Source organism: Oryx dammah, unplaced genomic scaffold, assembly GCF_014754425.2.
Source record: "Oryx dammah isolate SB20612 unplaced genomic scaffold, SCBI_Odam_1.1 HiC_scaffold_2, whole genome shotgun sequence".
NCBI lineage: Eukaryota > Metazoa > Chordata > Mammalia > Artiodactyla > Bovidae > Oryx > Oryx dammah.
Window position 1 is genome coordinate 158,522,184 of NW_024070186.1, and position 25,039 is coordinate 158,547,222.

The 25,039-nt window shown below is 53.4% G+C and overlaps 1 protein-coding gene across 12 annotated transcripts in view; it reads left to right on the plus strand.

The window, feature by feature from the left end:
* Window positions 1-316: 316 nt before the first annotated feature.
* The window catches only part of MAPK8IP3 (mitogen-activated protein kinase 8 interacting protein 3), a 43,702-nt gene continuing 18,979 nt past the window's right edge, over window positions 317-25,039 (plus strand). For 4 of the 12 annotated variants that reach the window (XM_040253694.1, XM_040253734.1, XM_040253710.1 and 1 more), the window contains exons 1-6: window positions 317-749; window positions 13,411-13,531; window positions 18,591-18,661; window positions 18,838-18,932; window positions 21,471-21,494; window positions 23,452-23,596. In XM_040253694.1, the coding sequence (XP_040109628.1) occupies window positions 432-749; window positions 13,411-13,531; window positions 18,591-18,661; window positions 18,838-18,932; window positions 21,471-21,494; window positions 23,452-23,596 (774 nt within the window). In that variant the 5' untranslated portion in view covers window positions 317-431. The other 8 variants (XM_040253729.1, XM_040253738.1, XM_040253746.1 and 5 more) reach the window with 7 other exon arrangements.

Genomic DNA, 25,039 nt, shown 5'->3' on the forward strand with positions numbered 1-25,039 from the left:
CCTAAATCGTACAGGGTCATTTATATATACTCTTCGGACAGATGCCGTTACTTCATAAAAGTCCGCTCCGGCGTCGGGTGATAGCGCCTCGGACACGCGTGACGGGAAGCGCGCCCTGCTCCGCTCAACCGAGCTTCCGGCCCAGGGACGGGCTTCCTCCTACGTCACGGCCCCTGCGACCCCTAGCGGCTCAGCGCCGCGGGGACCCAGCGGGCTCCGCCCCCAGCAGTCTGGCGGGCGGGACTTCCGGAAGGTAGGACTTCCGGCAGCTGAGTGACGGGCGCAGCATCAGCATCAGCGGCGGCGGCTGAGCCCTGAGGCAACAGCGGCTGCGGCGGCGACAACGGGCCGCGGCCTCCGGACCACGGGCAGCCGGGGCGGGCGGGCGCGCCGGCGGACAGCGGGCCGCGCTGGCGGCTGCGGTGGCCACGATGATGGAGATCCAGATGGACGAGGGCGGCGGCGTGGTCGTCTACCAGGACGACTACTGCTCGGGCTCGGTGATGTCGGAGCGGGTGTCGGGCCTGGCGGGCTCCATCTACCGCGAGTTCGAGCGCCTCATCCACTGCTACGACGAGGAGGTGGTCAAGGAGCTGATGCCTCTCGTGGTGAACGTTCTCGAAAACCTCGACTCGGTGCTCAGCGAGAACCAGGAGCACGAGGTGGAGCTGGAGCTGCTGCGCGAGGACAACGAGCAGCTGCTCACCCAGTACGAGCGGGAGAAGGCGCTGCGCAAGCAGGCCGAGGAGGTGCGTGGGCCGGCTGCGCCGGGGCCCCACCCGGGGACCCCCGCCCCGCCCCGCCCGGGGACCCGCCCTCAGCCCCCGCCCTGCGCGGGCCCTAGCTCCAGCCCCGCCCAGCCCACCAGTGCCCCCTGGGCCCCGAGCCCGACCCGGGGTGAGCCCGACCGGGGGATGAGCCCGACCCCGAGATGAGCCCGATCCCGGGATGAGCCCGACGGGGTGTGAGCCTGACCCGGGGTTGAGCCCTGGCTCCCCTTTCCTCGTGGCAGGCTGCTCCAGCTGGGAGCCCCAGCCCTGAATCACCTGGCGTCCCTGGGGGACCTTGCCACCTAAACCTTCCCGGGCCTCCTCTGTCCCCCTCTCGTTGCAGACGCCAGTTCGTTTTGCTTTTGTGTGTGTGTGTTTTGCGCAAACGTGTTCTAGACCGCAGTTGCTACTTCTGGTTTGCTGCAATTCTAAACCCTTCCAGGAAGGGGATTTATGGTCTTAGGGTTCTGCGGCCAGAAGAGGTGTTGTCGGATCTTTTCCATGCCTCTCTGACCCAGTGTTTTGAGGGTCGGTGACTTGGGTGAATTTGGTGACTGACGTAAATACATAACCAAAGCCATGGTTAGGTTGCTCTTCTTGCATCAGATGAAAGACTCCAAGTTTCTGGAGGTGAGTGCTCTGTTCTGTGGTTTCCTCCGTTGGGAAGATGGTCAGCTTATGTGGGAAAGGCCGAGAAATTTCACTGTGGCTTCTGAGAAGATAAAAGTAGAATTTTGAAGTATTCAGTTGTCCTCTCAGATACCTCCATAGCCTGGAGCTCACTTATTTGTGAACCGGTTAGAAGAGTCATGCATTGCAGGGAACACCTCTTACCTTCATTCATTCACTGAGAAATCTTTAGCCCCATTGGCAGAGCGAGGTGGATTCAGGGGGCCTGGGTTCTCCTTCCTGCTTTGCGTCTGTGACCTTGTCCATGTTGCCTGCCCCTCTTCCGGATTTTGATTTTCCATCAGTCATATGAGTCGGCTGCCCTGGGTGATCTCTAAGCCCTGAGGTTCTGATGTTCCAGGCACTAGGTGATGCTCTTTGACTTATGAATAGGAAGTTTCTTATTAAATGAGTTAAATTTCTTTGTAATTAATTTGGGTTAACACTTTCTTTTTTTATTTTAGTACTGAAATGGAAGCTAGCTTCAGTATCTTGGAGTTTTCTTAAGGCAGGGCAGTTTATGTCCTCTTCATTTGGTTTAAAGCATGTATATAAAATTCCACCATGCCTTGTGTTGGTTGTCCTTACTTATGGTGGCTTATTTTGTTCCGATTTTCCATCCATCTGTCAAAAGGAGGTTGCCTATTGATAGGGGTGCCAGGCTCCACCAGAACTGATTTAGGACTCTCGACTTAAGGGGGTGCAAGAGCTTGTGGAATTCTAGAGTTCAGAGTGGCCCTAGGCATTTACTGGGAAAAGAACTGGCCCTGACTGGGGGTGGGCCAAGGTCACATGGCCTAGAGGAAACAGGCCAGGACCCAGTCTGCCCTGACCTCTGACTTCCTTCCATGTCATGCTGCTGTGGGAGGGCAGAGAGCTGCACCCCCAGGCTGGAGCCCTGGGGCTCCCCTCACCAGCCGAGGGCCAGTGGCTGCCTCATGCTGGGCAGCACCGCCCACTTCTCTGACTGCTCTCAGCCACCATTTGATGCCTCACTGAGGTTTTGAGTAGGTTTGTTTTATCTGTGTGGTCAATGGAGTGGATGAGAAGAAACTCAAAGGAGAAAGATGGACAACCTTCACGTTGAGAATCCTAACGTTCTAGCCTAAGAATTAGCTCTGTGTGGATGAGGTCCCTGCTCTGCTGTGCTCAGTTCAAGTGTAGCCGTGATGAGAGTGCTTCTGGCCTTCCCGCTGCCGCCCCTGGACTGAGAGCTGGGTGCGCGCACCGCCTGGGGAGAGTGCCCTGGAGGCCGAGCCCCACCCCCGCCCCCACCAGTAAGAGCTGCTGAGCAGAGCCACAGAGCACATGAGCGCTTGGCTGGTGGGCAAGCAGGCTGTGATCTGATGCTTATAATGTGCCCTTGGAGAGACCTCATGTGAGGTTACAACCAAGAAAAGGGCCAGGGACTTCCCTGGTGGTCCAGTGATTGGGACTTGGCCTTCCAGTGCAGGGAGCGTGGGTTTGATCCCTGGTTGGGGGGCTAAAATCCCACATACCTAGGTGCTAAGAAACAGGTACGTAGAGCAGACAATATTGTAACAAATTCAAAAGATTATCCACGTCAAAAAATATTTTAAAAAAAGGAGGCGGGGGGGGGCAAATTCTGTGACCATTTTTGCACTTGAGCTCATTTACTAAATCCAGCAGACAGAAAATACATGGTGGCCTGGCTTCTTTTTGCAGGCGGGGCCTGAGAGCAGAGATGAGGGCCTGAGACCCGGGAGCCGGCCCAGCCCCGGCTGCAGGCGTGTGTGTGATGCAGAGTGGCTCCTGCTCTGGGGTCACCCTGCTCAGGAAGGCTTAGTCAGAGCTGGGTAACCTGAGCTGCTGCAGCCTTCTAAGCACTCGGAATCTGCAGTTAGAGGGAGCCTGGAGCAGGGCAGATAGCCCTGCCCCACACTTCTTGACCGTAAAAGCCGCAGTGAGAGGTGGCAAGTATGTTCTTGACCCCAGGTGGCCCATCCATGGGAGCGACGGTAGCTAGAGACAGCGGAGCCTGGGAGGGGGCCAAACCCAGAGTCTGCAGGCGCTGGGGTGCCAGCCTTGCCTCTGAGAGCCACACGCCCTGCAATCTATCTCCCCATCTCTGGCTGCCCTAGCCACGTGGCACCCCCCATAAAGCCATTGGGTTGCCAGAGGTGGCACATTGCTTTCATCTCAAGTGCCAAGTCCCATGATGGGCTGTTGTTTGCCTGGAGAATTGCGGCAAGGCCGGTCTAGCTGAGTCAGGGAAGAGCACCTTCATGGGGTGGCCTCGGCTGGCCAGCCTGGGGTGCCTCGATCTCTGACCATGAGGGTTTTGTCCCTGTCATCTGGGCCAGCGAGTCCCACTCAGACTTGTAGGGCTAAATGGATGCTGCTGGCTTCTGAAGCCTCTACAGAGACCTTAAGAATGCTGACTCTGCGTCCTATACAACGTGTTTAAAACCCACTGAGTTCTTTCTCAGTGGGAAAGGAGGTTGGAAACGGGCATTTGATCAAGACGGCCGGGAGTGAGTGAGCAGCCCAGGTCGCACTGTCCACGGCGGCCCCAGGGAGGCTCGGGCCAAGGCCGTGTTGGCTCTGATCCTGGGCAGCACAGGGCTCAAGCGCAGGCTCACAGGAGGGCAAGTGTCCGAGAGACAAGATGTGGGTTTACTAGCCTTCCTCTGCCTGAAAACCTTCTTGGCCCTAAAGAAACTACTACTGACACACCCCGTCCTCCTCCTCAGCGACTCCAGTGTGGTGAGATGGGGCTGTGGGTGTTTGCTCAGCGTTTACAAGCTAGACAGTTTATTTCTATCCAAAACTGTGTCGAATCACCTTGTACAAAAGTAAGGCTTTTCACTGAGAGTTATTTGAACAGCATAAAGCTAGAGGGGGCAGAAGCCATCATCCGACTCTACAGTGAGGCTCCCTTGGCATTTTCCATAAGTGAATTATTATACTGAATCAGGAGATTTTCTTCCTACATGCCACGTTACGGACAGTAGACTCACCCCTGCTTGGACAGGTGTGCAGTTTCTTCTTCTGCCGTGTTGTCGTGTTAAAGCAGGTTTGGTTTTTTTTTTTTTCAGTTCTTAGCTTTTCTTAGAGGAAGCCATTAAGATTTGGTGCCTGGATCTGCCTTGCATGGTCGCCTCTAAATATTGGTCCATTAGAGCTCTACAGTCACACCAGACTCTCCTTAAACATGGAAACTAGCAGGCCCCGCAGGGCAGAGAGTCTCTGCTTCCTGCTCAGCCAGGGGTAGTGCCCTTCTGGTCCTTCCTGCTCCAAGGTCGGGTCCCACAGAGATGCCAGCTGCCTGTGCGTGTGTGCCCAAGGCAGGAGCACGGCTCTCCTCTGCTCCTGCCCCGTGCTGAGCTCTCTGGTTCCTGGAGGGCAAAGCCGCTCTCTGTGGTTTTCAGCCATCCGTCCATCCGTCTGTCTGTCCAACACAGCTCTGTGTGAGGACAGAAATTTCCGCTGTGTTGTGTCCACCCAGGCCCACACACTTCACACGTGGCTCAGGCTCCTGAAGATAAGTTTTTATTATTTTTATGTAATTTAAATTAATTTAAGTTTAAATAGCCACACGTGGCTGAACTGGGAAACTGGGCAGTGCAGCCGTGGATGGTGTGGCTCAGTCCTGTAAGGGCAGGCAGGAAATGATTCTGTGACTTGTTTCATAGCCTCCGGTAAGAAAAGGGGGAGTGTTTTTCCTTCAGTGAACACGTTCTACAAAGAGAGGAGACCCCAAAGTGTAGCAGGTTTTGAAACAGAAGAACAGAAGAAAATATTAATGAGAAAAAAAAAAAAAGAGGTATTCTAGCTATTTAGGAAACAGCAGAGAGGTGATGAAATTCTCGAGAGGCTGAGGAGAGGTCTGGAGGGAATTCCCAGCACCTCGAAAGCAGCCTGTGCGCACGGCTCACAGTTAGACCTTGGAGCCCGGCCTTCTCTTCTGTTCTTTCTGAGGTCAGAGCACTAAACTGTAATGTTTGAAGTGTGCGGTTTGGTGACTTTTGACACGTCTACACCCGAGGAACCATCCTCACAGTCAAGATGACGCTGACCTTCACCGTCCCAAAGTTTCCTGCGCCCCTGCCCCCGTGGTCTCTTCCCGCTCCCCCCTCCACAGGCGACCGCGGGCTGCTCTCTGTCACTGTAGCTTGATGTGCACTTTCTAGAACTTTGTTCAAACGGAATCCTGCAGTATGTGTTCTTGTCTGGACAGGCTTCTCTCACGGGCGAAATGATGTGAGTTTCACCCGGGTTGTGGTCCTTCTTTCATTCATCCCGCCCTTGCCGAGTGCAGCCCACTGTGGGGCGTCGATCAGTCCCCTCTGGAAGACGGGCAGGAGAACCAGGCGGTTAGAATGCGCTAGTGGCTGGCGGGGTGTCCCAGGAGAGCGTCCCTTTCACTGGGACAGGGAAGGCTCACTCCCCATGGAAGGAAACATTCGCCAACACCCAGAGCCGTGGAGTCATAAGTCAGTGACCTTCTCTGAGCCCCTCACGGTCGAGAGATTTGGGAAGCACCAGGTTCGGCAGAGCGCAGCTCCAGTGGTGGTTTGTGAGACAGGGTCAGGGCGCTTGGATTATGATCTTCAGCAGCAGTGGGCTCCTGGCCCTGCCTCTGCTCCAGCACCCTGAGGGCCCTCCTTCTGCTCAGCTGCAGCTGGGGCTCCTGCCCCCTCCCCCTGTGTGGCCCCTTACAGCCCCCTCCCCCAGCAAACTGGACCCAGATCCAGGCGGGTCCCCCTGCGTGAGGCCTCGGGCTTGCGGTGTGTGCTTCCGGACACAAGACCCCGTCCTTCGGTCTCTCCTGTTGGGCTAAGTGAGAGGGAGGTAAAAGCCAAGCAGGTTAGGAAATTGAAGTTTGTGTTAACTGCTCAGAATGCTTCAGAGAGCACAACCTACTGGAGAGGAACTTCCCCCAGGGAAGTTTCTCCCAGGTCCAGACACTCAGTTTTCATCTTATCTTCCTTTTGGTTTCCTTCCTCTGGTACCAACCATGTCATATATAGTAAAGAAATATAATGTGGATTTCAACATGCAAAGTATATATTAGTATTTAACATAAAATACTTAAATAAGTATATAATGTATTAAAGTGTGTAGATTTTACACACACACATCTTTCCTGTCTATCTTACCAGCTCTTGAAAATCGCTGTGAATTAAACCAATGCCATTTGTTGGGATTCCTCTCAGGCAGATGCTGATCCAGTGGTCCCTTTAACCTCAATGAAGAATCTTTGCATTTTTCTGAAATGAATCCAACCTACTGCTTGGCTTCCTTTCCACTGTCCTGATAGCAGGGTGCATGCATGCTAAGTCACTTCAGCCATGTCCAACTCTGTGCGACCCTTTCAGCTGTAGCCCGCCAAACTCCTCTGTCCATGGGATTGTCCTGGCAAGAATACTGGAATGGGTTGCCGTGCCCTCTGCCAGGGATCCAACCCAGGGATCGAATCTGCGTCTCTTATGTCTCCTATATTAGCAGGCCGGTTCTTTACCACCGGCGCCACCTGGGAGGCCCAGCCTGATCGCAGACACGTGTCTGAAGCTTGAATGCAGACATGCCCTCCCTCCCTCTCTCCCGCCTGCCCACACTGCACTGTAGATGTAAACGATAGATATGGGAAGAAAGCTGGGAAAAACCTCCAAGGTGTGAGGTCTCACAAGTTCATCACGTCAGTGAGCGCCCGGTAAACACTCGGTTGTGACAGAAGTCGCTGGCAGCAGCTGGGCACTAGCCGTCGTCCAGAGAGGGGTCTCCCCGGGCACAGAGCCTGCACCGCTCTGCCTGCCTCAGATCAGACACCCCAGAAGAGGCTTTTTCTTTTGAAAATGCATTCTGCACCTCACTCTCAGGAAGGAGTTACGTGCAAAAGAACAAAATCTTTGATTCCTGTTGAGTATATTTCAATTCAGCCAGAATTGAATTATCTCCTGTGTGTGACCCTGGCCTAAAGGACATATATAAGAGGGAAGGATTGGAGTTAGTGTCTTAATTTACTTTGCCTTTAAGTAAAGTAACTCTCTGTTGTGAACGTTACTAGAATTCTAGTGACTGTGCTACAAGGAGTGGTTGCCTGGTGACCTCGCTCACGCTCTGAACTTGGGGTTCCTGGCTTCTGTTGCTTTGATTTTGTATTTGACACAAGCAGTCAGTTTACTCCTTTTATGTATAGACTGGAAAGAATGCTCTCAATCAATGGGACACTGAGAAAAGCCTCCTTGATTCCTGGATTTTACAAGAGCCCACATCTCAGGTTACTTCAGTGTGTACCTTGAAATTCACCAAAAAGTAAATTCCAAAAGCTAAAGCTGAATTTAATTTTAAAACAGAGCCTTTTTTTAGTGGGAGGGAGGGGAAAGTGTATATTAGAAACAAAACCTGCAAAGGGGATCGTGTGGTAAATTGGTATTTAGACGTGGGAATCAGGGGTTTCCCAGCTCAGCATTCTGGTTAAGTCACCCTGATGCCTTTTCCTCAACTGTCAGTTGTTCGTCGTTGCTCTTTGGGGACAAAAGATTTCTTGTGAGATGGCTTTGAACCTCTGTGTGTTACTAGGCGCTAAGTGACACTTGGAATAGCCTTGGTTGGACAGATGACATTTCCAAACAAACTCAGATCTGTGGTGCATGTAATTGACACATCATTGGTGTGTGTCCTTTTCATTTGGTTGTGGCCAAGCCTTCTGGGGGTGTCCCAAGGACATACCATGTGCGAACCATGTCTCAGACAAGAGATTCATTCTGTTTCACCATCCAGCACCAGGCCAACCCACTCAACCCAAATGCTGTAAATTAAAACTTTTATTCCTCTCATTCCCATTCATATTGGATACATTGAAATGGCCATATTCAATAAAAATGGAAAAATGTTTAGCTTTCTTATGGAAGACTTCTTTATAGAACTAACTTACCCTGTGCCCCACCCCTGAAAATTCTTGACTCTCTTAAATCTTAAGCAAATGGTCTAGGACTTCCCAGATGGTCCAGTGGCTAAGACTCCGAGCTCTCAACGCAGGGGGCCTGGGTTCGATTCCTGCTCAGGGAACTAGACTCCGAATGCTGCAACTAAAGATCCTGTGTGCTGCAACTAAGACCCAGTTCTGCCAAATAAATAAATATTTTTTAAAAATAAAGTAAATGATCTGTAATTACAAATACTTTCTGCTTCCTTGAAAACATCTATTGGATCTTTGTGACCTTAACCCAGTTAATAGAGTTCCCTCCTGACCCCTCGCCCCGCCTCCCCAGCTGCTACCTCCTTTCCTCACTTCACTCCCCAGCCTCGAAGCCCCCGCTTCATTCCACCAATCGTTTCTCATTTGTCTTACTTCATCCCAAGTCTAGCCCTGAGGATTGCTTACACAAAGCAAAGATTCAATAGCTGCTCCAAGAGACTTCCCTGGTGGTCCAGTGGCTAAGACTCCCCGCTCCCAATGCAGGGGCCCAGGCTCGATCCCCCATCAGGGAACCAGATGCCACAACTAAAGATCCTGAATGCTGCAATGAAGATCGAAGAGCCCATGGGCCACACCCAGCGCAGCCAAATAAATAAAAATCAATGTTTTAAAAATCAGTAAAATAAATAAAGACAATGATCTCTAAATAAAGTATGTTCTGCCTCCTTGAGAACACCTATTGCACTTTTTGTGATTTTGACCCAGTTAGTAGAGTTCCCTCCTAACCCCTCTCCCCGCCTCCCCCAGCTCATTTTGGAGAACTGTGATTTTCAACCACTTTTCCGCACTCACTTCACCACCAGCCTCAAAGCCCCTACTTTATCCCATCAGCTGCATCTCACTTGTCCGGGGGGTTCTTACTTCATCCCAAGTCTCACCCCGAGCGGTTCCTCATACAAACCAAAGACCCAGTCCCTGTTTAGTCTTGGCCAGGCACTAGTCCTACACATTATTTATCCCTCATAATATTTGACGAAGGTGACGTTGGATCTTCCATTTCAGTTAAAGAGCTAGCTTGCCTCTTCATTAACTAAAATTACTATAATGATGTTGTAAGCGTTTTTTCAGGAGGAGAAGAAAGAGGACATCTTTCAAGCTTAGCTTAGAGCAGCGTGTTGTGTGTGTGATTCTTCCGTGGGTGCAGAGCTCCTGAGGTGCCCCTAGTCAGCTCTAGACTGACCCCTGAGGCAGCGGGCAAGGAATGGCTCCTCCGCAAGTGCCCAGTGCGGTGGTTGCCGACCCACCAAGAGCCTTCAGCATCCCGGCGCTGGTCCAGCCCAGCAGAGAGGCCGAGGGATGGCGCTCGAGTTGGCGGAGGTCCCCTGTGAGTTTCTCGGGGCTTCTCATTCATCTGGGGAGATGCTGCCACCCGATGGTGATCACGAAGCAATGAGCTGATTCATGGCGTGACCAGGCCTCTGGGGACTGTCATCTGCATTGGATTTTTTTTTCCCTCAAATATTTTGTTTTAAATCAAGAACTATTCAATTAAACACTTACTGAGCTTCCCTAGTAGCTGGTAAACAATGCAGGAGACCCGGGTTCTATTCCTGGGTCAGGGAGAGCCCCTGGAGAAGGGATAGGCCACCCACTCCAGTATTCTTGGGCTTGCCTGGTGGCTCACCTGGTAAAGAATCCACCCACAATGCAGGAGACCTGGGTTCAGTCCCTGGGTTGGTAAGATCCCCTGGAGAAGGGAAAAGCTACCCACCTCAGTATTTTGGCCTGGGTTGCAGAGTTGGACATGACTGAGCAACTTTCACTCACTCATCAACTTTTCAGGCAAAAATACTAGAGCAGGTGGCCATTTCTTCCTCCGGTCGATCTTCCTGACCCAGGAACTGAACCTGAGTCTCTTGTGTGGCCTGCATCGGCAGGCCAATCCTTTACCACTAGTGCCACCCTTGGACCAAGGAGTCTGGCAGGCTACAGTCCATGGGGTCGCAAGAGTCAGGCACGACTCGGCGACTAAACCACCACCAGCACCATCTGGGGAGCCCCTCTGTGTTGGATTTTAGTGACCACCTATCAGGACAGATTTAGAAACATCTCACTGACCCTCTTATAATCTGCTTTCTCTTACGTTGTCTTTTGCTTCAAAATCGTTTTAGCTGACTGTCAACTATGAGAGGCAGGTAACAAGATGAGATGCAGGTGGGAACCGTAGGGAAACGGTTGGTCCCGCAGAGTGCTCTTCTTTGTGTAAAACCTTGGTGTTCCAGCTTGGACGCGGGCCCAGGCTTGATTTACAGGGAGGGAGAATTTCGCTCTTCCCACTTCCCGCCTTCCTTCTGCCCCATCGCACCTCTCTTCACTGGCTCAGGGTGAGATTTCCCTTCCTCCCAAGTCCAGCCCTGAGCATTTTGTCATGAAAAACAAGGACCCCTTCCTGAGGACCGAAAAACAGATGCTTCCTAGCAGGCAAAATGCTGATTCAAAAAATGCATGCCAAGTCACTTCAGTTGTGTCCGATTCAAAAAACACACACAGTAAATGCAAGGACTTCCCTGGTGGTCCAGTGGCTAAAACTCTGCTCCCAGTGCAGGGTCCCAGGTTCCATCCCTGGTTGGGGAATTAGGTCCCACATGCCGCGATTAAGATCGAAGATCCCTCGAATATCCAAATGAGATGCAGCACAGCCAAATCAATAAGTATATAGATAAATAAATAAGTGGTTGAGGAGGACTTCCCATTTAATCAAGAAGGATCCAGAGGTGGGAGAATAAACAAAGTACTGATAAGGAGGGCTGAAAAAGTGGACTGTGTATCAGCCGTTAGAAGATGCTATAGCACTACAGGTTTAAGGAAACCTTTGGTTACTGGATCAGATATAGACTGAAATAGTCTTAGAATCTAGCAGATGACAAAGGTAGCCCTCAAAGCCATGAAGAAAGGGTAAATTACTAAGTAAATGGTGCAGAAGTAAGTCAACTTCTATATTCCACACAAAGTACATCCTGGGAAAAATACTTGTACCACAGAAGACAAATTCTTGAATGGATCTAATAAGTCCTTACAAACTGTTAAGAAAAGTAAGAACCTATAGCAGAAAATTGGAGAAAGGACATAATGAGCTGTGGACAGAGGAGCCTGGCGGGCTACAGTCCATGGGGTGGCAAGAGTCAGACACGACCAAGTGACTAAACCACCAGCAGAGCAAGCTAAAAGTCCAACAAGAGGCAATGCTAGTTGAGTAGACTCTGCCCTGCACACACAAACCCTCAGGGGAACATACATACAGCTGTCAGAAGTGGGAATGGTAGAATACCGCTCTTAGTGTGGAAAGACATTCTAGTAGAAACGAAGGAGTGAGTCAGACCCAGATACCATGTACAAAATGACGGCACGTCCAACACAGACACACACACGAGTCTGGAAGAATGTCACCCAGTTTTATCTGACGCTCTCTGGATGCTAGAATTTGGTTTTGTTGATTAATCATTGATAGCACAGCAGAACTCTGTTGTTTTTTTTTTTAAGTTCAGTTGACACTGTCATAAGATTTTTTTTTATAAAAGTATATGTTTATATCACTTTTTAGTAATAGGAATTAAAATTACCCAATTTAAAAATTTTCTTTACCAGTCGGTTAATAGCATGTCTGTTCTTCATATGCTGGTCATGACCACGGTCATTCAAAACCGCTTATTTTAGTTTTTCGTGCAGCTGCACCATTTGTGTGCGTTTTCATGGCAGCGGGTTATATATTCTTCATCATTTATTTTACTTAAGTTGCATGTGATGTCATCAGTGCAGATTTTGCTTCTCACTCCCTTCCCTGGGTCCTGCCCCTCTTTGTCACTGCTCTGGGTGAGGCATCCTTCAGGCAGGAGCCCAGTGCTTTTCAGCACAAAGACCTCTGCAAAGCTGCTGCGGGGAGAAGCATCTCGGGGGCCCCGAGTGGGGCTGAGGGGCTGAGTGCAGGTGTTATGGGAAATACAGCTGTGGCCACGGTGAATTCATCAACTCCCCAGATGCCTGAAACCTGGAACCCACAAGCCGCTCCACATTCCCATGCCCTGAAGCCTCTTGACATCCTCAGAACCCAGCTGACCTGTATGCTTCCTACAAATGAAATTTGTTACTAATATTTCCATTTCCTGTGCAGTACAATCGAGATTTTAACAGCTCCCATCAGGGCTGTGGCCGGGCTGTGTGTCCTAGAGGCCCCCACCTGGTCCATCCCCTGGGGACCAGAGCCCACCTTCACCCCAGGCTGTCAGAGTTAAGCTCAGTTTCCTCCGAAGAACACGTAGGATTTTCTTTTCCTTTGTGAACTGCTTTCTTCTCACTTGATCTGGTAGTAATCTTGCTCAGAAAATTACCACATAAGGTGCAGATTCCAAATCCAGACCAACAGCCCCCCTCCCCGTTTTTAAAAGAATCAGAGCAGCACTGTGCGTTGCTAATTATTCCACGAATGACGGCATCCTGAGCTGAGCAGTGACCGAGATACACGTTAGGAGGGCAGTATGCCCGGCCTCTTTTAGATGCTCAGGATTCAGTCTTTTCCACAGCTACGTCATTTGTGGGGCTCAATGCCAAAGTGGAAATGCAGGCCTCTTGCTTAAAACTATTAAGAGGGACTTCCCTGATGGTCCAGGGGCTAAGACTCCATGCTCCCAATGCAGGGGGCCCCTGTGTGATCCCTGGCCAGGGAACTAGATCTCACGTGCTGCAATTAAAGATCTTGCATGCCACAGATAAGACTCAGTGCAGCCAAATAAATAGATTGTTTTTAAAAAATCAAAAATAAATACACACTATTAAGAATTTCAAGATTAAAGTGAGCGAGTCGGTTCTTCCAGCTTCAGGGCCCCGAGTGACTTCCCAGGCAGCTGGTCAGAAGGCTGTGGTGTCCACTCTCGGGGAGCTGTCTGGCCCTTCTCCCCCCAAGGGAAGGGAAGCGGCTCTGGGGTGGGGGGCCCACATTCTGAGCCCAAGCCCTTGCCCTTCTGAGGGGCCGATGTCGTCTGGCCCGCCCACGTTTACAACATCTGCTGTTTCTCTTCCTTGCACGTATAGAAATTTATTGAGTTTGAAGATGCCTTGGAACAAGAGAAGAAAGAGCTGCAAATCCAGGTGGAACACTACGAGTTCCAGACCCGCCAGCTGGAACTGAAGGCCAAAAACTATGCAGATCAGAGTAAGTGGGAGCCGGAGGGAGGAAACGGTTCCTGAACGCACTTGTCCCCAGCCCTGCCCCAGCTGGGAGGGAGGCTGAGCGATGAGATCCGCGTTTCATCTTCACTGTGATTCCCCCAGTTATTTGTTTTCTCTCTTTACATGGCTCTGTGTGTCTGTCAATGGCCTTAACTCTTCTGTGGAAATAAATAAAGTACACAAATAAGGCCCCTCTGATGACAGAGCACGTTTGCTTAACGCTGCAGTTTGGCCCTAAATGCGCAATCTCTCTGTGGCCTTTCAGGACAGGCTCCCCAGCAGTGGTTTGGGGCTCCCGTGAGTGCTCCTGGGGAGCGGGTGTTCCTCCGTGTCCCCAAAGGGGATGCCCTTGTAGGGACAGTTCCTGGAGAAGGTTTGACCCAGGAGGCTGCTTACGGGAACACACAGCATTTTGTTTTTAATAAAAAATATTATTTTAGCTTTAGAAGTCATTGTTTAAACTATACTGTCAGGGACTTCCCTGGTGGTCCAGTGGCTAAGACTCTGAGCTCCCAGTGCAGGGGGCCCAGCTTTGATCACTGACCAGGGAATTAGATCCCACATGCCGTGCCTAACACCCAACACAGCCAAATAAGCAAATATTAAGGGAAAAAAAAAAAAAAAAACTATACTGTTAAAGTTATAAGGACCCCTGTAATTTCAGGTTTCTGTAATAGAGGTTTGGATGGCTAAGGCCTAGTTTGCTGCCTTATCTCACTACCTTGGATAACAGGTGCCTTCATTCCTCTGAAAAGTTCAGTTCAGTCACTCAGTCATGTCCGACTCTTTGCGACCCCATGAATCACGGCACGCCAGGCCTCCCTATCCATCACCAACTCCCAGAGTTCACCCAAACGCATGTCCATCGAGTCAGTGATGCCATCCAGCCATCTCATCCTCTGTCATCCCCTTCTCCTCCTGCCCCCAATCCCTCCCAGCATCAAGGTCTTTTCCAATGAGTCAACTCTTTGCATGAGGTGGCCAAAGTACTGGAGCTTCAGCTTTAGCATCAGTCCTTCCAGTGAACACCCAGGACTGATCTCCTTTAAGATGGACTGGTTGGATCTCGTTGCAGTCCAAGGGACTCTCAAGAGTCTTCTCCAACACCGCAGTTCAAAAGCATCAATTATTTGGCACTCAGCTTTCTTCACAGACCAACTCTCACATCCATACATGACCATTGAAAAAACCATAGCCTTGACTACATGGACCTTTGTTGGCAAAGTAATGTCTCTGATTTTGAATATGCTATCTAGGTTGGTCATGACTTTCCTTCCAAGGAGTAAGTGTCTTTTAATTTCATGGCTGCAATTAACATCTGCAGTGAAGCCCCCAGAAATAAAGTCTGTTTCCACTGTTTCCCCATCTATTTCCCATGAAGTGATGGGACCACATGCCATGATCTTAGTTTTCTGAACGTTGAGCTTTAAGCCAACTTTTTCACTCTCCTCTTTCACTTTTATCAAGAGGCTTTTTAGTTGCTCTTCACTTTCTGCCATAAGGCTGGTGTCATCTGCATATCTGAGGTTATTGATATTTCTCCCAGCAATCTTGATTCCAGCTTGTGCTTCTTCCAGCCCAGCGTTTCTCATGATGTACTCTGCATATAAGTTAAATAAGCAGGGTGACAGTATACAGCCTTGACGTACTCCTTTTCCTATCTGGAACCAGTGTGTTGTTCCATGTCCAGTTCTAACTGTTGCTTCCTGACCTGCATACAGATTTCTCAAGAGGCAGGTCAGATGCTCTGGTATTCTCATCTCTTTCAGAATTTTCCACAGTTTATTGTGGTCCACACAGTCAAAGGCTTTGGCATAGTCAATAAAGCAGAAATAGATGTTTTTCTGGAACTCTCTTGCTTTTTCGATGATCCAGCAGATGTTGGCAATTTGATCTCTGGTTCCTCTGCCTTTTCTAAAACCAGCTTGAACAGCTGGAAGTTCACGGTTCACGTATTGCTGAAGCCTGGCTTGGAGAATTTTGAGCATTACTTTACTGGCATGTGAGATGAGTGCAATTGTGCAGTAGTTTGAGCATTCGTTGGCATTGCCTTTCTTTGGGATTGGAATGAAAACTGACCTTATCCAGTCCTGTGGCCACTGCTAAGTTTTCCAAATTTGCTGGCATATTGAGTGCAGCACTTTCACAGTATCATCTTTCAGAATTTGAAATAGCTCCACTGGAATTCCATCACCTCCACTAGCTTTGTTCGTAGTGATGCTTTCTAAGGCCCACTTGACTTCACATTCCAGGATGTCTGGCTCTAGGCGAGTGATCATATCAACGTGATTATCTCGGTCATGAAGATCTATTTTGTACAGTTCTTCTGTGTATTCTTGCCACCTCTTCTTAATATCTTCTGCTTCTGTTAGGTCCATACTATTTCTGTCCTTTATCGAGCCCATCTTTGCATGAAATGTTCCCTTGGTATCTCTAATTTTCTTGAAGAGATCTCTCTTCTTTCTCATTCTGTTGTTTTCCTCTATTTCTTTGCATTGATTGCTGAGGAAGGCTTTCTTATCTCTTCTTGCTATTCTTTGGAACTCTGCATTCATATGCTTATATCTTTCCTTTTCTCCTTTGCTTTTCGCTTATCTTCTTTTCACAGCTATTTGTAAGGTCTCCCCAGACAGCCATTTTGCTTTTTTGCATTTCTTTTCCATGGGGATGGTCTTGATCCCTGTCTCCTGTACAATATCACGAACCTCAGTCCATAGTTCATCAGGCACTCTATCTATCAGATCTAGTCCCTTAAATCTATTTCTCACTTCTACTGTATAATCATAAGGGATTTGATTTAGGTCATACCTGAATGGTCTAATGGTTTTTCCCTACTTTCTTCAATTTAAGTCTGAATTTGGCAATAAGGAGTTCATGATCTGAGCCATAGTCAGCTCCCAGTCTTGTTTTTGCTGACTGTATAGAGCTTCTATATCTTTGGCTGCAAAGAATATAATCAATCTGATTTTGGTGTTGACCATCGGGTGATGTCCATGTGTAGAGTTTTCTCCTGTGTTGTTGGAAGAGGGTGTTTGCTATGACCAGTGCGTTCTTTTGGCAAAATTCTATTAGCCTTTCCCCTGCTTCATTCCATACTCCAAGGCCAGATTTGCCTGTTACTCCAGGTGTTTCTTGACTTCCTACTTTTGCATTCCAGTCCCCTATAATGAAAAGGACATCTTTATTGGGTGTTAGTTCTAAAAGGTCTTGTAGGTCTTCATAGAGCCATTCAACTTCAGCTTATTCAGCGTTACTGGTTGGGGCATAGGCTTGGAATACCGTGATATTGAATGGTTTGCCTTGGAAACAAACAGAGATCATTCTGTTGTTTTTGAGATTGCATCCAAGTTAAATTCACCCATTCCAGTCCATCTTAGTTCGCTGATTCCTAGAATGTCAACGTTCACTCTTTCCATCTCCTGTTTGACCACTTCCAATTTGCCTTGATTCATGGACCTAACATTCCAGGTTCCTATGCAATATTGCTCTTTACAGCATTGGACCTTGCTTTTATCACCAGTCACTTCCACAACTGGGTATTGTTTTTGTTTTGGCTCCATTCCTTCATTCTTTCTGGAGTTATTTCTCTACTGATCTCCAGTAGCATATTGGGCACCTACCAACCTGGGGAGTTCCTCTTTCAGTATCCTATCATTTTGCCTTTTCATACTGTTCATGGGATTCTCAAGGCAAGAATACTGAAGTGGTTGCCCATTCCCTTCTCCAGTGGACCACGTTCTGTCCACTGTCCACATTCTGAAAAGTTAAGATGAAATTAAAAAGAAAAGTTTGGTGATTGGGTCTATCATATCCCAAACCAAGACATGAAGGCCATTTGCTGAAGCCAATACCCCACAGGTGCTGTAGGTGAGCGTGTAGGTGACCCATGGCCATGGTAGTGCACACACACACACACAGACACACACACACACGCAGACAGAAACACACACATAGACACAGACAGACGCACATAAACACAGATCCACACAGACACAGATACAGACAGACAGACATATAGTCACAGACACACGGACACATAGACACAGACACACACACACACACAGATAGAGTCAAACACACAGACACAGACAAAGACACACACACGGCCTTGCTCGGTGAGAACAACCAGGGGCCTGTTTCAGTTTGGCATAGATCCACCCTTTCTGTAACTCCACAGAATCCTGCACACTCCCTTCGCTTAGAATACTTTCACACACGAAACCTTTTCATCTTTTCTCAGAGAAGGAAATGGCAACCCACTCCGGTACTCTTGTCTGGAGAGTTCCATGGACAGAGGAGCCACGCAGGCTACAGCCTATGGGGTTGCAAAGAGTCAGACACGACTGAGCGCACAGGACACCTTTTCTTAGAAGGAAAACACATATAAGCTCCAAAGCACAACTCTGAATTTTCCATTTGGTCAGAGCCGGGGGTCAGGACCATGGAAAGGGGAGGGCACGGCTGCCCCAGGCCCCATCCCATGCTCTGCGCAGAGTTCCGCTGGGCTGTGGCTGGAACCAAGGCCCAGGGGCGTAGGGTGTCTGAGGCCCAGTGGCCCTGGGGTGGCCCTCTAGGTGGTCCGGGCACTCACAGAGCATGCAGGGAGCCATCCCAGTGCCTCAGCCCAGAGATGGCATGGTCATGACCCCGTCTCTCAGCCCCGGGTCCAAGTGAGGGACACGGTGTGTTCCACCCTGTGTTTTGGACTTTCTTCTCTTGAACATGTGTCAGAGGCTGCTTACTTCCTAATTCAGCCTCTGTTCACAAACCATCCGCTTACTTCCTGTCCACACTCGCCACAACTCAACATGCCCGTGGGTTCTGCCGGCACCTGGGAGCTGCCCGCTGACTGAGGCCCGTGCGAGTCTCCCCCACTGGCCCTCTCGGAGCCCGCCTGCTTGTGTCCTCAGGGCAGTCGCCGCAGATGAGGCCGCCCCTGGGATCAGGGCGCTGGGTGTGGGTTTGTCTGCAGCCCTCTGCTCCCGGCAGGCCAGCCCGGAGCAGGCTGTGACCTGGAGAGGCGGGTGGCTTGTGTCTTCCAGTTTCCCGGCTGGAGGAGCGGGAGTCGGAGATGAAGAAGGAGTACAACGCGCTGCACCAGCGGCACACGGAGGTGGGTGCTCCCGGCCCGGCCGCCTTCTGTCTTCCCAGGGCGCCCCTGCTGAACTGGCGGGCCGTGGACCCCACGCGGCCGACGCCCGGTCCCTACGCTCTGCCTCCTCTGTCGGAGCCCTGAGAGCAGCGGCCGGGGCGGGCAGGCAGCGTCACACGGACGTGTCATCCCCACAGATGATCCAGACCTACGTGGAGCACATTGAGAGGTCTAAGATGCAGCAGCAGGCCGGGGGAAACAGCCAGACGGAGGGCAGCCTGCCAGGGCGGAGGTAGGAGCCAGCTGCACCCCAGCGCCCCGACCCCAGACTCAGGAAGGGGGTGTCTGGTCGGAGCATGTGGCGTGAGCGAGGCTGTGTGCTGAGGAAGCACCCAGCGGGTGCGGGGCCGTGGGCAGTCACGAGTGCCCGGGGGAACCGCATGGTTGATCCTGATACTCGCCGATTCCGCATTGGTGAATTCGCCTACTCTTGTAAATGTACTTGTAGCCTCAAAACCAGCACTCAGAGCATTTGGCAGTCACCTGCAGGTGTGCACAGAGCGTGACAAGTGTGAGTCACAGGACGCCAGCTGGGGTGGCACCAGGTGCCGCTCCGTCCCCAGCAGACATGCCCAGGGATGGGGCGGGCGGGGTCCTGCAGGATGCTGGGGCCTGGGGCCGGTCAGCAGGAACGGGAGGCGCCCAGCCCTGGCCCCATCCTCTGCGAAGTGTTAAGGGTCACCACGTGCTTCTGCACCTCATCTTCTCTTTTGTAAAATAAAGGAAACAGGATCCACCAGGATGGGAGGGGGGTGAAGACTCCCTGTGAGATGCTTGTGTGCGTGTTTGCGCTGACTTTGTCGGCCACGACCAGCTCGCAAGGCGGGAACTGGCTGTAGGAATGGGGGAGGCCCCTCCCCCTGGGGGCCCAGCAGACACAGCTGTGCACCCCACGCTAATTTCATCCAGGGAGCAGAGACACCTGCAGAGGCCAGGCTGGTCCTGGTCCATCTTCAGTCAGGACAGAAGCACACCTCTGTCCCCGGAGAGCGCACAGTCAGAGGTCTTCTCCCAGGCTGGAGGAAGGAGGAGGGGCCTAAGGCTGGACCCCAGCGCCCCTCGCCCCCCAATGGAGCTGCCTCTGCAGCTGTGGCCCTTTGTTCGTTCCACGAATGCCTGAAGCCCCTGGTCCGTCCCGTAAAGGCTCCGTTTTCTCAGCACCGCCTCCTTGGTGGGTGATGTCTGCAATCAAGATACTTCAGGCCCGTCCAGGCCGGGCCCGCCAGCTCCTCGCCTGGTGTTGGTGCACACAGCTGTTGCATCCTCGGATCCGAAACCAAAGTGCAATGTGTCCGCAAGGCCTGGCAGAACCTGGGAAGGATGGGCGCCAGGCCCCCAGCCTGTTTTCAGATGGTCTCGCTGCTTCCGGTGGGGAGAAGGGCTCCAGCCGCTGTGGATGCTTCCTTTCTGGAAACACAAGTGCCCCAGGAGAGGGTGTCAGGGGTCATTATGTGACCCCGGCTCTGTGAGAGTTTAGGAGGGAATATGTAGGAAAGTTTGCTCAGATACACAGCCTCTGCAGACGTTGCTTCTGGATGAGGTTTGTCTGAAGGTGGGCAATGTCCATCTCCAGGCTGCCGCTGCCCGACACCACGGACACCTCACGCCTGCCACGAGTCATGGAGGGACTTCCCAAGCGACCAAACCGAGTGCCAGCCTCGAGCTGGGGGCTCCCTCTGTAGTTCTGGGGCCCACCTCCCGTCCTCCTGGGTGTGGCTTCACCGTCGCCCTCTTCAGGCTCTCAGGCTCTGCTAAGACTCCTCCAGAGCAGAGCCCCAGGGAGGAGACCCCTGCCTGCAGAAAGCGGCGTGGGGACTGCCGCCTGTGCCCCCTGCCCTGGGGGGGAAGAGGCGCCTTCCTGTGTATGTGGAGGTGGTGGCCAGAGCAGTGCTTGTGTGGGAGGCTGAGGGCAGGGCCATGCCTGGGCCGCGCCTGTCGCCCTGCCAGCTGGCGGGCCACCTTTGGCTTCACCTTCACCGCAGGGCACAGCATCGCTTGCTCGTGCCTGCGGCAGCATGTGGAACTGGGCTCTGCCGCCCTGCAGCCCTGCTTGGACCTGGGTTGTGATCAAGAGGTTCCAGGGCCCCGTGCGTGTCTGATGGCCCCGGGCAGACTCGAGGTGAACACATGTGGGTGGCAGCCTCACCCCTGCATCCAGACAGCACCGTGGTGGGAGGAGAGGGAGCACTGTCCCGCTGGGGCCCGTACGGCAGGTTGAGGGGAGGCCCGCTTTTCTCTGGGGTACATCCTGTCCTGCCGCGACTCTGGATCCTGTGGGGGCTCCCCCAGGACGGCCTCTTCCTTAGCACTGGCCCCTGAGCCTCGGCCGTTTTCCTCCACCCCTGGCCGTGTCATGAACCTGTGTGTCTAGAATAAAACTGATGAGCGTGTTTGTGCCGCGAACATGGTGTGTGTGACCGTGTGCCCTGTCACTGCGTGGCTGTGCCCACGTGTGCTAGGGCGTCTGGGGGAGGACGCTCGACCCCCCACCCTGTCTGAGTGGGTGCCACCTGCCGTCCAAGCCAAGAAGGTGTGTGTCTCTGTGTCCTGTGTCCGTCTGGAGTAGGTGTCTGCATGTCCCACGTCAGTCTGTTCCCGTGGAGCCCAGTCCTCTCCGTGTGCCCACACACGCCCCCAGCCCCAACCATCGCCCTCTAATGTTGTCTTCTTGTCTCGCCCCCTCCACCCCGTGCCGCCCCCACTGTGTGCTGCCCCCACTGTGTGCCGTCCCGCCGTGTGCCGCCCTGCCGTGTGCTGTCCCGCCCCGCAGTCCTCGCCAGTCTTGGAGGAGAAGGTAAAGCCCGCAGCTGTCCCCGGGCCTCAAGTTGGGGGAGCCTGGATGGCTGCCAGGGTCGCACGTCTATCGCACGCTCCGGACGCACGTTTACAGAGCCTGCGGCTGAGGAGGGCGGGTGGGTCTCAGAGACGGGAGCAATGCAGGCCCCACTGGCCACAGGCTGGACCTCATGTCCACACCCCAGTAGGTGGCAGGTGCCGGTGGAGACCCTGCGCCCGGCATCAGGCAGCCCAGCTCAGTCGCTCAGCCCAGAGCCAGAGGCATGCCATCTGTGAGCCATGTGGCCCTCTCAGGCTGCAGCCTCGGGGCTGTAACAGGAGGATGTGCTGGCCAAGCGTCGGACTGGGCTCTAGATGGCCAGCCAACAGCAATCCCCAGCGAACACCCCTGAGGCTCAGAGAGGAGAGGACGTGGGACTCATCCCTCATGAGGATTTCCACTGGGGAGCTGGGCCTGGCCAGCTCCATGCGTGCACAGAGCTGTGGAGGCGGGCGACGGAGAAGAGTGCCATCCTGGGAGGCAGGTGGCCCCATGCTGCCCCTACCGTCAAATTGCCCTGTGGCACCTGGTGACAGCCTGGCCCAAAGGACCCTGGTGTGCAGCCCCCCATCAGAGTTGGGCCCAAGGAGAGGAGGCCCCCACACCGGAGCCCTGTGGAGGAGCAGCAGCGAGCAGGGGCTGGGAGCCCCAGGGAGGAGCCCGCAGGCTGCGCTCCCTCCCCGGATGCCCGGGGCCAAGGCCTGCGGCCGGCAAACAGCCCTGGGGAGAGCCATGGTGGATTTACGGACCCAGCCTGCCTAGCTTGCCATCTGAGCTCCTTCTAAGTAACGGCTGAGCCTTGTAGAAAGTACCGTCTGTCTCAGGGGACGAGGGCTGACGGAGGAGGCACACGGGATCGTCCGTGGGAGACATCCAGCCCTCCAAGCCTCCTCTGGCTCTGTCCCCACAGAAGAGCCCCGGAGGGCACAGCCAGGCCCCAAGGATCCAGGACGCTGCTCTGCAGGGGCGGCATCCTCCTGAGCAGGACAGACAGGCAGGAAATGGGGGCCCCCGCCGCACCAGCCCTGGAACTGTGGGGGATCCCCGGCAGAGACCTCCTTCCTGGAGTCGTGCCCCTGGCCGCTCCACCTGCCTGTCCACCACTTGCACCGCCAGGCACCGTGAAGAAGGCTCCCCCCTCCAGACAGCCCAGCCTCTGAACCAGCCCCTGGGGACCCCTGAAGTGGCCTCGCCACCCCCATCTCAGCGCCTGTGTGAGGGGTCCAGATGCCTGGCCTGACCAGGCTCTGAGCAGCATGGACCCTGTGCCGCCCCGGGCCTGGCTCTGTGCCCTCGCCACTAACAGCCCGGAGCGTCTTCTAGGGACTGACTGGCCACGGCAGGTGGCTCTGAGCTTCCATCCAGCCTACAGGATGTTCCCAGTTTGCTTGCGGAGCTTTAAAAGGAGGAACCGCTGGGAGCAAGAGAAAAGCTCATGTGGCTGCAGACAGCACGAGCTCTCTACTCCAGACCCAGGGCTCCTGATAGCAGTGTTGGGACAAGCAGCAGGGGAGAACGGTTGACCCCTCCTGACCCTTGGAGGCAGACGCTTGGCCAAGGAGAAGCCAGTCGCGCCGCCGGCGGAGCCACAGGGCCGCCGCAGGCCCTGCCGTGCAGGCCTCTGTCTACAGTGGACGCAAATGAAGGGGTGGTGACGCTGCAAGAGGGGGATGGAACGAAGGACCACCGCAGAGCAGAGGTGCCCCGGGCGAGTGAGCAGGCTAGTCAGCCTGGCTGCAGTCAGTGGGGGTCTCAGGTGCCGGGCCCAGACGGTCACGGCCCACTCAGCCCTGGACAGGGGCGTCAGGGGGAGCAACCCTAGCTGCACCGGGTGCCCGTGCGTCCAGGAGGGGTTTGCAGCCCTGCCTCGGGAGCCCCTCCTCTAAACCCTCCCTGTCCTCTCTCTGCCTTTCAGCAGGAAGGAGCGCCCCACGTCCCTGAGCGTCTTCCCCCTGGCCGATGGCTCGGTACGTGCACAGATGGGGGGCAAGCCCGCGCCTGCGGGGGACCACTGGCACCTGAGTGACCTCGGCCAGCTGCAGCTCAGCTCCAGCTACCAGGTTTTGTAGCCGTGCCGCGGAGTGGGGGCCCCGCCTTGCCCTACTGTGTCCAGGAGGGTGTGGTCCGCACGGGGTCCCGGCCGCTCTGGGAAGCTGCCTATGCCAGGGCGAGCCCAGGGCAGGGCTGAGCACAGGGACCATCCCTCACCACACCTCAGACCAGGCTTCTCCCCGCGCCTGGTCCTGGCATCCCAGGTTTGTGCTCCAACCCGGAGAAGGCTGGAGGCCGGGGGTAGCTTCTCTTCTCTGGGCTGTTCTCCCTGGCCCGCCTGTGCTAATGACCTCCAGGCCCAAGCTTGAGAAGGTGGACATCCGGGCTGCCCAGCTTAGTGAGCAGCGCCCTGCCCCCCAGCACTGGGGTCCCGCAAGGCCAAGGGCAGGCACTCGTGCAGGGCTCCCCGGCACTGTCCGCGCGTCTTGGTCTGTGGGCTGCAGCCTGGAGAAGGCAGGCCACGGACCCCCTGACTGTGAAGAGGCCACCTTGTGGGAGACGAGGCCGCCCTGGGGCTGGTGATGCCCCTCCGAGGCCGTCAGAGGGTGCCCGTGGGCGGCAGAGACTTTGGCCTCCAGGTCGGGGGTGGCCCCGGGCCCAGGCCTCCCTGTAGCTTCCCCCGGCCTTGCAGCACTCAGCCAGGCTGCAGGAGGCTGCCAGCTACCAGCTGTGTTGGAAAGTGAGCCCACTCGCTCTGCGTTCGTTCTGCAGAGTGAGCCTCATGCCCACCAGTTACTGAGGGTCACGCCGACAAGTGGGGTCTGGACAGAAGGCTCCCCAGGGCTCCTGCCGGGCGTGTGGGCCTCAGAGCTGCGGGGTGGGGCGGCCACCCGGACGGCCCCTCACATCCTCACTGCGTCTCTCCTCCTCCTGCGTTGTCTGAAATCGTCCTCTTTTAATAAACCATAGTCTTTTATGTTTTAGTTCATAGGTGTGTTTTGTTTGATTTCTTTTAACAATTACTTTTAAGTTCTTTTTATTTTATGCTGTAGGTTTTCAGGTTTTCCTAATTTTTAAATTTGTTTTGTTGTTTTTGTTTTGTTTTTTGTTTTTATGTACTGTACTTTCAGTGTTTTAACCAAACAGTTGTGGCTCCTCATGGGAGGCACGGCCGCTGGGATGTGGGTTCTTTGCATTTGGAGGCCACTGCTGCACGTTGGTGTTAGAGGTTGGCAGGTTTCTTTAGGTAAGTAGTGGCCAGGGAGTGTCCTGTGGGTAAGTGGTGGCCTGTTGTAGGGCAACAGACAGCTCGGGAGCCAGGGAGGCCTGGTGATGCCGCCTCACCCCCACAGTGATCACCAGGGTCAGGAGGCCCAGGGAGCAAAAGCGTTCAAGTCACGGACAGGCAGGGAGCATGGCTGTTGAGTCAGGTGGTCTGGAAATGTGTGCTTCTGTGTGGCGTGGGCTCACGTGGCGCCCCGTCCTTGTGAAATCCCGGGACAGCAGCCTCA